The 12274-nt window shown below is 44.7% G+C and overlaps 1 protein-coding gene across 1 annotated transcript in view; it reads right to left on the reverse strand.

Moving 5' to 3' along the window:
• Positions 1-12274, reverse strand: part of CRHR2 (corticotropin releasing hormone receptor 2) — a 253077-nt gene that overhangs the window by 217288 nt on the left and 23515 nt on the right. Inside the window, exon 2 of the mRNA XM_038390646.2 lies at positions 10399-10492. Within this exon, the coding sequence (XP_038246574.1) occupies positions 10399-10492 (94 nt within the window). The remainder of the gene's footprint in view (positions 1-10398; positions 10493-12274) is intronic.

Consider the following 12274-nt stretch of genomic DNA (forward strand, 5'->3'; position numbering starts at 1 on the left):
CATTGAAATCAATGGAATTTAGGAACCTAATACCTTTTGAGCATTTGAGTCCAACTGTGCCTAAGTTCGCCAACCGTAAAACAGGGATAATAGCACTTTCTTGCCTCCCATGGGAGTTGTGAGGATAACTACACTAAAGATTGTGAGGTGCTCCGATACTACAGTAGGGGGGACATATACATACCTTAGATGGATAGAGATTGTCACCATTCAGGGCAACGGAACTTGTGTTTCCCCCCTCCATGGGCCCTTGAGGGTACCCACTCTAGGGTCCCAGTTCCTCAGCCATCATCTCATTTCACTTCCTCCTGATTGGGGTTTTTCCAGGCTACCTTGTACTCTGCCTACACTGTGATAATCCCAGCAAGACAGACTGCCTAACCCAGCTAGCATCTGTGCTTTGCTTTCTCTCCAAAGGCTAAGAACAGCTGTAATTGCCAGCTGTTACAAGTTACCACACAGCTCTTCCTAAGCAAGCACATTTATTCTTAAGGTGAAAGCATTACAGAGAAAACATTTAAACAATAAAAGAACCTACATGCATGCTAACTAGCTTAGCGGAGATAAGCCCCAACAGCAGCAAGGGCTCTGGTAGAAGTCAGTCCTTCAAACCCCATCCAGGGTTCTTCTCTGTTATACGTTCACAACAGCCTTAGCTCAGAATTAACCCACATACATAGGTTAGTCTTTCCTTTATACAGCTTTGGCCTTTGATATTGAGATTCCATGAACTGGTGATCCCTAGACAAGGGGTCCCTCCTCAGGGCGTAGCTTTCAAAAGACAGGGGTTTTGCATAACCAGGAGATGGGGAATTTACATTCAATTTGTGCTAGAAGTTCCCCTTGCAAACCACTTGATACTGTTTGTCCCAAAAGTCCGTTCTTGTCTGGCATACTGTTCAATACAGTCCTCTGAAACTAATAACACTCCCCAAGGTTCGCATCACATCTGCCTCCTAGAGAGATTACATATAACCCCATATAACACATAACCTTTGGATTTAATACAACAGACTCCAAAGATACTTAAACTGAATTCAGTACAGGTTTTCAAGGATTCTGCAAGAAATTGCTGTCTCTGTCACAGACACAGGGCTGGATTTTTGAAGGTATTGAGCACCTCATTGAATTGGAGCACAGAAGTTGCACATCTGAAAAAAAATCAGGGCCACAAAAAGCAGATGGGTTGACTAATGTGATATACACCATCATGTGCCAGCAATGCCCCTCTGCCATGTACATTGGCCAAATTGGACAGTCTCTACATAAAAGAATAAATGGACACCAATCAGACATCAGGAATGGTAACATACAAAAGCCAATTGAAGAACACTTCACCCTCCCTGGATATTCAATAACAGATTTAAAACTAGCCATCCTTCAACAAAAAAACTTCAAAAACAGACTTCAAAGAGAAACTGCAGAGTTACAATTCATTTGCAAATATAACACTGTTAATTTGTGCTTGAATAGAGACAGGGAATGGCTGGCTCACTACAAAACCAATTTTCCCTCTCTTGGTATTGACACCTCCTCACCAATTATTGGGAGTGGACCACATCCACCCTGGCTGAATTGGCCTTGTCACCACTGGTTCTCCACTTGTAAGATAACTCCCCTATCTTCATATGCCAGTATAATAATGCCTGCATCTGTAATTTTCACTCCATGCATCTGAAGAAGTGGAGCTTTTTACCCACGAAACCTTATGCCCAAATAAATGTGTTAGTCTTTAAAGTGCCACCAGACTCTTCGTTGTTTCTGTGGAAACAGACTAACATGGCTATCTCCTGATACTAAGAAAGTCTTGTATTTATGCAGGTAACTTCCCAGTTACAGCCACCCTCATTTCACCATTTTTTAAAGAAGAAATGAGGCACAGTGAGGCTGAGAGAATGGCAACAGCATTCTTGCAAGCAACAATCTTACTAGGTAAATTCCTTTCCTGTCCTTTCCCTTGGGCCCCCTCCCTAATATACTGCACACAATTACAACAAGACAAATTGCTGGGATGTGTTAATTACTATTATGCAGTGCAGAGATACAGGCACAACATTTTTATTAATCTGGGCAAGTGCTGCCCTCTCCCCACAGTGCCATCTTGCGGGACCTATGAGAGGCAGTTGCCTAAAAGCACCAGCTGAGGTAAATGACAATGTAAAATGTTTGCCTGGCAATGCTGACAATCCGTGGCTTCAAAGAGAAGAAAGATCCTTCCCAGAAGCCGCCCCAAATGTCTGCCTAAGCTGGGGGTCCGACAGAGACAGCTGATGGGGGCCGGACCCAGGAAGAGGAGAAAGTAACTGTGTCAGGAGCCTGAGAGTGATGCGCTAGGGGAAGTAAATGCACTCTCAGGATAAGCCATCACATGGCTGAGGCTGTCCAAATACTTCCACTAAGCCAGGACAAACACAGTAGTCAGAGGATGGGAGTTTGCAGCAATGGCTGTTACGTGCCAAAATAACTTGCAGGATCTGGGCCTCAGCTTCCATGTGAGTTCAGAAAGCAGGCAGAAACCAAGAGACTTCTCTGCCCTCAGTATGTGGCTAGTTAGGTCATTCCAAATGGCCACATTGTCAGAAATTCTCACCCCGTGCGAAGTGCAGCAGCTCCTGATCAGTCAGATGGGGACATTGCTATAATCAGGGCAGTGCCATTGGAGCGCATGATGCTTTGTAGACATGTAAGAAAGCCAAGTTCCCTGCCCTAAGATAGCTGATATCATGCAATGTACCAAAATAAATAGAGTTTCCTTGACAGTCTTTCCTCTGTGGTTATAAGTATATGGCAAGTTACAGAGGCCTGGGAATCATGATCCACTGAAAAACTGGAGCAGTCTGACACTAATAGTGTAGCAGATGACAGAGAGCCACCATCTCTTTTAAGCCGTTTGGGGGAGTAAAACCTTTACACTGCATCCTGCATTCACAGCACTAGTGAAGCCAAAAGAATCACACTGAGATTCTCTTTTCTGGCCAGCGCATCAGTCTCCAGAATCTCTTGCCATAGCAGGTTTCAGAGTAGCAGCCGTGTTAGTCTGTATTCGCAAAAAGAAAAGGAGTACTTGTGGCACCTTAGAGACTAACAAATTTATTAGAGCATAAGCTTTCGTGAGCTACAGCTCACTTCATCGGATGCATTTGGTGGAAAAAACAGAGGGGAGATTGATATACACACACAGAAAACATGAAACAATGGGTTTATCATACACACTGCAAGGAGAGTGATCACTTAAAATAAGCCATCACCAGCAGCGGGGGGGGGGGGAAAGGAGGAAAACCTTTCATGGTGACAAGCGAGGTAGGCTATTTCCAGCAGTTAACAAGAATATCTGAGGAACAGTGGGGGGTGGGGTGGGGTGGGGGGGAAAAATAACATGGGGAAATAGTTTTACTTTGTGTAATGACTCATCCATTCCCAGTCTCTATTCAAGCCTAAGTTAATTGTATCCAGTTTGCAAATTAATTCCAATTCAGCAGTCTCTCGTTGGAGTCTGTTTTTGAAGCTTTTTTGTTGAAGGATAGCCACTCTTAGGTCTGTAATCGAGTGACCAGAGAGATTGAAGTGTTCTCCTTCTGGTTTTTGAATGTTATAATTCTTGACGTCTGATTTGGACATATGACCAGGGAAGAGTATAAAAATATTGCTCGGGCATGTAGGAAAGATATCAGGAGGGCCAAATCGCACCTGGAGCTGCAGCTAGCAAGAGATGTCAAGAGTAACAAGAAGGGTTTCTTCAGGTATGTTGGCAACAAGAAGAAAGCCAAGGAAAGTGTGGGCCCCTTACTGAATGAGGGAGGCAAGCTAGTGACAGAGGATGTGGAAAAAGCTAATGTACTCAATGCTTTTTTTGCCTCTGTTTTCACTAACAAGGTCAGCTCCCAGACTGCTGTGCTGGGCAACACAAAATGGGGAAGAGATGGCCAGCCCTCTGTAGAGATAGAGGTGGTTAGGGACTATTTAGAAAAGCTGGACGTGCACAAGTCCATGGGGCCGGACGAATTGCATCCGAGAGTGCTGAAGGAATTGGCGGCTGTGATTGCAGAGCCCTTAGCCATTATCTTTGAAAACTCGTGGCGAACGGGGGAAGTCCCGGATGACTGGAAAAAGGCTAATGTAGTGCCCATCTTTAAAAAAGGGAAGAAGGAGGATCCTGGGAACTACAGGCCGGTCAGCCTCACCTCAGTCCCTGGAAAAATCATGGAGCAGGTCCTCAAAGAATCAATCCTGAAGCACTTAGAGGAGAGGAAAGTGATCAGGAACAGTCAGCATGGATTCACCAAGGGAAGGTCATGCCTGACTAATCTAATCGCCTTTTATGATGAGATTACTGGTTCTGTGGATGAAGGGAAAGCAGTGGATGTATTGTTTCTTGACTTTAGCAAAGCTTTTGACACGGTCTCCCACAGCATTCTTGTCAGCAAGTTAAGGAAGTATGGGCTGGATGAATGCACTATAAGGTGGGTAGAAAGCTGGCTAGATTGTCGGGCTCAACGGGTAGTGATCAATGGCTCCATGTCTAGTTGGCAGCCGGTGTCAAGTGGAGTGCCCCAGGGGTCGGTCCTGGGGCCCGTTTTGTTCAATATCTTCATAAATGATCTGGAGGATGGTGTGGATTGCACTCTCAGCAAATTTGCGGATGATACTAAACTGGGAGGAGTGGTAGATACGCTGGAGGGGAGGGATAGGATACAGAAGGACCTAGACAAACTGGAGGATTGGGCCAAAAGAAATCTAATGAGGTTCAATAAGGATAAATGCAGGGTCCTGCACTTAGGATGGAAGAATCCAATGCACCGCTACAGACTAGGGACCGAATGGCTCGGCAGCAGTTCTGCGGAAAAGGACCTAGGGGTGACAGTGGACGAGAAGCTGGATATGAGTCAGCAGTGTGCCCTTGTTGCCAAGAAGGCCAATGGCATTTTGGGTTGTATAAGTAGGGGCATAGCGAGCAGATCGAGGGACGTGATCGTTCCCCTCTATTCGACACTGGTGAGGCCTCATCTGGAGTACTGTGTCCAGTTTTGGGCCCCACACTACAGGAAGGATGTGGATAAATTGGAAAGAGTACAACGAAGGGCAACGAAAATGATTAGGGGTCTAGAGCACATGACTTATGAGGAGAGGCTGAGGGAGCTGGGATTGTTTAGTCTGGAGAAGAGAAGAATGAGGGGGGATTTGATAGCTGCTTTCAACTACCTGAAAGGGGGTTTCAAAGAGGATGGCTCTAGACTGTTCTCAATGGTAGCAGATGACAGAACGAGGAGTAATGGTCTCAAGTTGCAATGGGGGAGGTTTAGATTGGATATTAGGAAAAACTTTTTCACTAAGAGGGTGGTGAAACACTGGAATGCGTTACCTAGGGAGGTGGTAGAATCTCCTTCCTTAGAGGTTTTTAAGGTCAGGCTTGACAAAGCCCTAACTGGGATGATTTAACTGGGACTTGGTCCTGCTTTGAGCAGGGGGTTGGACTAGATGACCTTCTGGGGTCCCTTCCAACCCTGATATTCTATGATTCTATATTCTATGATTCTATGATTTGTGTCCATTCATTCTTTTACGTAGAGACAGTCCAGTTTGACCAATGTACATGGCAGAGGGGCATTGCTGGCACATGGAGGCATTCCTGGGTTGGTAGAACCTATCCTTGCAACAAAGCCCATTGCCAACTCTGTCCACATATCTATTCAGGGGACACCATCATAGGGCCTAATCACATCAGCCACACTATCAGAGGCTCGTTCACCTGCGCATCTACCAATGTGATATATGCCATCATGTTCCATAAATGGAACCAGCAGCCAGAATGCACATTTAACCCACTGGTGGGTGTGTGCTACAGGTCCGCCTTCTGTACCTGATCTACAGAGGATAGGACGCTAATACAGCCCCAGGTAGGGAGTCCTAGCTCAAGCAACAGCGACTCTTGCTTTGAGCTCGAGCAGTTCCTGGTTCAATGCCCAGAGTGTTAGCCAAGATGAGGGCTACCACAGGTAGCAGAACTGAGTAAAGGAAGCCAGCACTGTGAATTTGGAGCAAATCTGCACAGTTCCATGCTGGTCTGGGACACAATGCTACACTGAGCTATTTGCTGATACAGGTTTTTCTTACATATTTCCAAGCTGGTGATATTTGATGCCAGTGGATGCTGCAACCAAATGCCTAGAAAGAACGACTCAGGGTGCGGGTGATGTACACCAATCAAATCAGTGGTATATTAGTCAAGTGTTGGACAGAGCAATGTAATTTTAAATATATTTGGTGTGCATGAACAGACTATAAACTGGATGATTGTTATTTCAAAGGGGCCTTTGTATCACGCGGACCCTAAGAAAGGACACAAAAGTAAAAGTATACACAAGTGTAAAAAAATTCATATGAAAGAATAAAGTTGTTTGTGCTGTGGGTGAAAGATTCCCAGACAGTGAGGGTGACTCCACAAATAAAACTGGCAGGGACGGGTATGCAATAAACAAAGCCCAGCTACTATTTGGATAGAACTGCGAGTGGCTGGGAATCCCTTAAAACTGGAACTGGACACAGGATCTGCAGTGTCAGTTATCTCCTGGAGAGATTATGAAAGGCTATTTAGAACCGTCCATAGTTGTGCACAGCTATAGTCTGTCTTGGGACATATTCAAAACAAGACACACAGCTAGTGCAAGTCCTCTACATGGAGGCTGAACACAAAGGTCTGAAATGCTGGTTACATCTATTTGTTGTAGCGTCACAAGGACATCTGGCTCTACCTTCTTAAATTAGATTGGAATGACATTAAAGCAGAGTTGCAAACACGCAATTATAGTAATACCTAGCTCTTACATGGCATTTTTCATCAGCAGATCTCAATGTGCTCTACAAAGGTCAATATTGTTATCTACATTTTACAAATGGGGAAACTGAGGCACGGAGGGGCAAATGACTTGTCCCAGCTCACCCAGCAAGCAAGACGGGAATAGGACTGAGGTCCTCCAACTCCATTGCTCTACCCACTACTCCACATTGCCTCCCCTCAGCTCTGGAAGTGATGATCTACTGTGAAGGGCCAGAGGGGTGAATATATATGCCTTCCCTCGCCATTCCATAGTCCATGGAAGGAACTGGCCATTCACAGTGGCTACCAACTTATGTTGGAAGAGCTGTGCTCCCGGCCATCTAGAACAAAGGAGCTGTTTTTAATAGCAAAACATTGATAAACAAATTGAAAAGTTGCCCAAAGGACGGATAGTGTAACGCTGTGTCCACACAAGGGGGTATGCTAGCATAGGCTCTGTAGTGCAGGCAAGGCCACCATTCAGCAGTGTCAATACACTTCCCTCAAGAAGTCAAGGACGGGTCACTGAGGGATTTTTTCCAAGAAGCAATACCCACTGAGAGAGAGCCATTTACCCTCCCCTCTTTGGTCAGATAAATACACTTAGACTCTACTTACAGTGCCATTTATTCAGCGTAGCGCTGAACTTACACCGGGGTGATGTTACAAAAAGGCAGTTCTCAGCATTGGTTCATTATACGTAGTGTGAAATTTTTTTGAAAGCAAAGCATAAAGGTGTTGGCAGAGTGACATTCCGGCCCCCCCCCACCCCCAGCAGTATGGTGCCATGGGAGTGACCCACCTTAATTCCGCCCCCCATATGGGGCAATATTGGGTGCAATTTTACAGCCAAGGCCAAGGAGAAGCCAACACATCCTAACCAAATAGCACATCCCCTTTCACCAGGGTTTCAGGACAGGAACAATCACAATACAGTTTACAAGCGCCTTACCACAGAACACTTGTGCAGCATTCCCAAACTTAAAATTCACCAAGCAGAGTAGCTGAGTTTAGTAGGACTAATCTCCTGCCGCCCAGAAGAGGAAACCCCCACACGTTACACCATGCACAACTTCTACTCCCCTTCAGCTTCATCTTCCAGTCTATATAGCCCAGCCCTAGGGCAGGGCCTCCTTGAGTACAGTCAGGCTGACATAGAATCATAGAAGATTAGGGTTGGAAGAGATCTCAGGAGGTCACTGAGTCCAACCCCCAAGCTGAAGACTCCAGCTTGTCCTTTAAAAGGGCAGTACACAATTTTATGTGTAGTTAGCAATTCTGGGGGAAGGAAACTAAGATACTGGACTGAGATACAGAGTTCTTATGACTGAGCAACAGATAAGATAGAACAAACAAGGATTTTCATATGGATTGTTCTCCGTGGTTCTTAATAAAGTTTGTTCAAGATATTTGTGTGGTGTATGTGTGTCTGAGTGTGTGTGTGAGTGAGAGAGAGAAAGCACACCCAAAGAAAGTTTAAAGAGTACATACTAGGGCCAAGGGTGATGGTTACATAAAAGTAGTAAGTTGGATGGCTTCATTATAGATTGAAAGTCTGGTTAGTTCTGAGATTGGTGTTTTCCTGATACCTTACAATGAGGATGCATGGTCAACTAGGGTCTCCCGTTTTGCCTTCTGTATCTTCTGTTGTCCCCTCTCTCTTTAAAATGCTGTTTCATTAGTGGAAATCTGCTTTATAAGTTTTGCTATATTCATGCATTGCATAAAGAGCCCAGAACATTACGTATGCCAGCAATTAAGAAGTGACTTGTTTGCCAGCATCTCAGACTAGCTGGTGTGAAATTTAATTTGTGCAATTAAATCCATGGATGGGGAAGCATGAAATGCACATTATGAATTAATGTCAAGTTTTATCGTAATATTTAAAATAATATTCAAGAGGCAAAGGACACCTGAATGAAGTATTCAAAATTATGAAAGATATCAAGAAAACTGATCGGTCTTTCCTTTGTACTTTGTCTCATACTATGGAAGAGTAAGGACATTTGATGAAATAAATGACTGGTAAATTGAAATTTTAAAAAAAAGCAATACATTGCATAAAGCCTAGAAAGTAATGCCACAAAGTGCAGAATTCAATGTCGCTGCAGTATGCAAGTCATTGCACACATTTATATGCAAACTACGGTACAGCTAAGGCAATAAGTGATCCACAGGATCACCTGTTACTGTCAGGAGGAAATTGTTGGCCGTGCAGGCACACACAGTGAAGCTATGTGTATTATAGAGGGGATTTTACCTTCCTCTTGACCACCAGGTGTTGGTCATTTCCTGAGGCATGAGACCTGATTAGGCGCTGGTCTACGCTACCACTTCAATTAATGTAACTTATGTCACTCAGGGATATGAAAAAGCCACCCCCCTGAGCGACACAAGTTACATCGACGTAAGTGCTGTCCACACTAATGCTATATTGGCAGCAGACGCTCTCCCTCCGACATAGCTTCTGCCTCTCACTGAGGTGGAGTAATTATGCCAACAGGAGAGCTTGCGCCAATGTAGCAAAGTAGTGAAGACTAGCCCTAAATAGTAACTTCTATGTTCCTCCACATTTAAAAAAGATTCTCATATCATTTCAAACTTCCCCATTACATAGGTGCCAGCTTCGCCTCTTCCCCGTGGGTGCTCGACCCCCACCCTAGCTCCGGCCCTGCCCCCACTCCACCCCTTCCATGAGGCCCTGCCCTTGCCCCACCCCTTCCCATCCCTGCCCCACCCCCATTCCAACCCCTTCCCCAAAGTTCCCGACCCAACTCCGCCCCCTCCCTGCCCCTATTCCAACTCCTTCCCCAAATCCCCACCCCAGCCCCACCTCCTCCCCTGAGTGCGCCACATTCCCGCTCTGCCCCTCCCTCCCGGAGTATGATAATGCCGCCAAACAACTGTTTGGCAGCAGCCAGGTGGGAAGCGCTGGGAGGTAGGCGGAGGAGTGGGAACACAGCGTGCTCAAGGGAGGGGGAGGAGGGTGCGGGGAGCTTGGCTTCCAGTGGGTGCAGAGGACCCACTAATTTTTCCCCATGGGTGCTCCAGCCACAGAGCACCCTCGGAGTTAGTGCCTATGTGCCATTATACTCTGTCTTGGTGCATGCCTCATTTTGGTCCTTTGTCACACACTGAAAAGCTAGAGTTAGAATCTGAGGGCTGAGAACTGGCTCACCACATTTAGGTTCTGAAGTTACAGAAAAGAGAGTCAGCTGCAAGTTTGCACCACAGTTTGGTGTCCAGGAGGAAGTGTGGGCACTGTTTACAGCTCTTCAGTGTCTCACTGCTTGGTTTGGTACAATCAGACTAACAGACGTTTAAAGGCTATGAAGTCCTCCCAGAGTGATTGGTACCTTCCAAATGATGCCTGCAGTTGTTTCCAGGAATATAAAATCTGAGGGCCTGCTCAAAACCCAAACCCTTAAAGACTGTCCTGCTAAGAGGACCAGGTGGCTCAACTATGTTTATCTCAGTAGGGATATACCATCATGGATTGAGGGCACTTTGAGAGTGCTCTCTGACGGCAGTGATAGGCAGCAGTGTAAAAACGGACTGTTGATAGAAGTGAACGGAGTATATACCTGTGACATTGTAGAGAGCTGACAATGCTTCACAATACCTTTCCAGCAGAACAGACAAGGGCAGGCTCACAGAGGATTCACAGTGCAGAACTAACTGGATGAACAAAAGAAAAGAAAAAAACACACAATAAATATTTATACTTAACAAGCAGCAAGAGAAGGACAGAATTCTCTTTCCCGGGTGCGTGATAATAATATTTGGCACTTTTATAGCAGTTTCAACCGATCAGTTGTGCAATTGTGGGTGAAGACACTCCTGGGAGATAGCAAATGAATACAGGGATCAATTCCGCCCCTCAGTAAAATCCAGCCACCTCTGAAGCAGAGCGTGGCAGCTGTTTAACAGAGCACAGCAACAACACTACACAACAGTGTAGGATACGACATGAAGAATATTGTATCCCACTGAACCAACAGGGAGAACTTAATGACTGCAGAATGTAAGTACGACAGTTTTTATCATGGAGTCTTTAATGTCGACATGTGGTCCGAGCTTCATCCGAATGAGCGTTCCCTGACATCACCAGCCTGCTGTCCTCCATACATATATCCTTCTCTTTGAAAATATGACTATCTGCCTATTTCCCCCTTGAGAGTGATAAAACTGTCTCCCCAGTACTTAAAATCCCCAAGGACAAAGTCAGGATTACTGCGCTCATTTTTTCCCTACATCGTAACTCAAGCAGTGATACTGTCAGAGTCACTTTCAGGAAAAGTCACAGGTTTGTTATGGGGGAAAGAATAAGAGTCACGGGATGGTACTGGGAGACCACCAGCCCTCATGGCCATTCATCTATCTTCACTTGAACAAACAAAAGCGCAGTAAGTTACAGTTAAGGAAGAGCTTGGTGTACCACACAAGCAACCAACGCAGCTGAGATATGATGTAGAGAGTAATTTCACTGTAAGTCTTCTTGCGGCAAGAGGCACGGGGTTGTAATAAATTCCTTCTCCATCTCACTATCCCCATGTAAACTAATGCTGCACGGCACTCTCTTCTCTAATAGGTCACCTGTGACTTAAGTAGCAACCAGAGGGTGTGAAAAGGTAGCAACAAGTGGATCTCTTGCACTGATGAATTTAGCAAGCTAGTATCCATTGGTAGATATTAGCTGAAGTGATTTAACTTCAAATTGTTCAAAGCCATACAACATGGGATAGAGCCTTGCTTATCCTCCTAACAAGACAATATTTCTTTAGACAGCTGAGAAAAAAACTCATAGGATTTTAAGGAATACACGTAATACTGAGGCCAAAGAATCGAATCTCATTTTCAGCCCCAAAAGGGAAATGAATTACTGCACATTGCAGATTTAGCAGAGGTAGCTCACAGAACAATACATCTAAATGATCAGTAGATGGCAGCCAGTTTTTAAGACTGCAGGGAATAATACCATTGCTACTGAATGCCATAACAGAAAGGGAGAATTAAAATATTCAAAAATGACAAATTACTGACAGACACCACTGGGCCATGAAATCAAACCTTTTTGACTCTTTATGAGGGTCTATAATGCCTTGATAACTCACAAAATGCTTTTGATCTTCTATTTAAGCTGAAGACACACACAGCTCTGACTCAGGGAAAATAACATATCCGCTGACGGTTTACATTACATTTATGAGCTTCAAAATGTGTTCAGTGATTGTAAAACACCATCTGTATACCGACTTCCTTGTTGCATAACAAGGAGAAATGGAATAAATGATGGAGAAAATATAAACTCTTCAGGACCATTAATAAGTTAAAAACTTTCATGCTTTATAAAATAGTTTTATATTTTTTCTTGGTATTTTTCAAAATTCTTTAAACAAACCAACAAACACACACACACAAACAAAGCCCTTCCAACATTTTTATTCCCACTGAGAAACA

Source organism: Dermochelys coriacea, chromosome 2, assembly GCF_009764565.3.
Source record: "Dermochelys coriacea isolate rDerCor1 chromosome 2, rDerCor1.pri.v4, whole genome shotgun sequence".
NCBI classification, from domain to species: Eukaryota; Metazoa; Chordata; order Testudines; family Dermochelyidae; genus Dermochelys; species Dermochelys coriacea.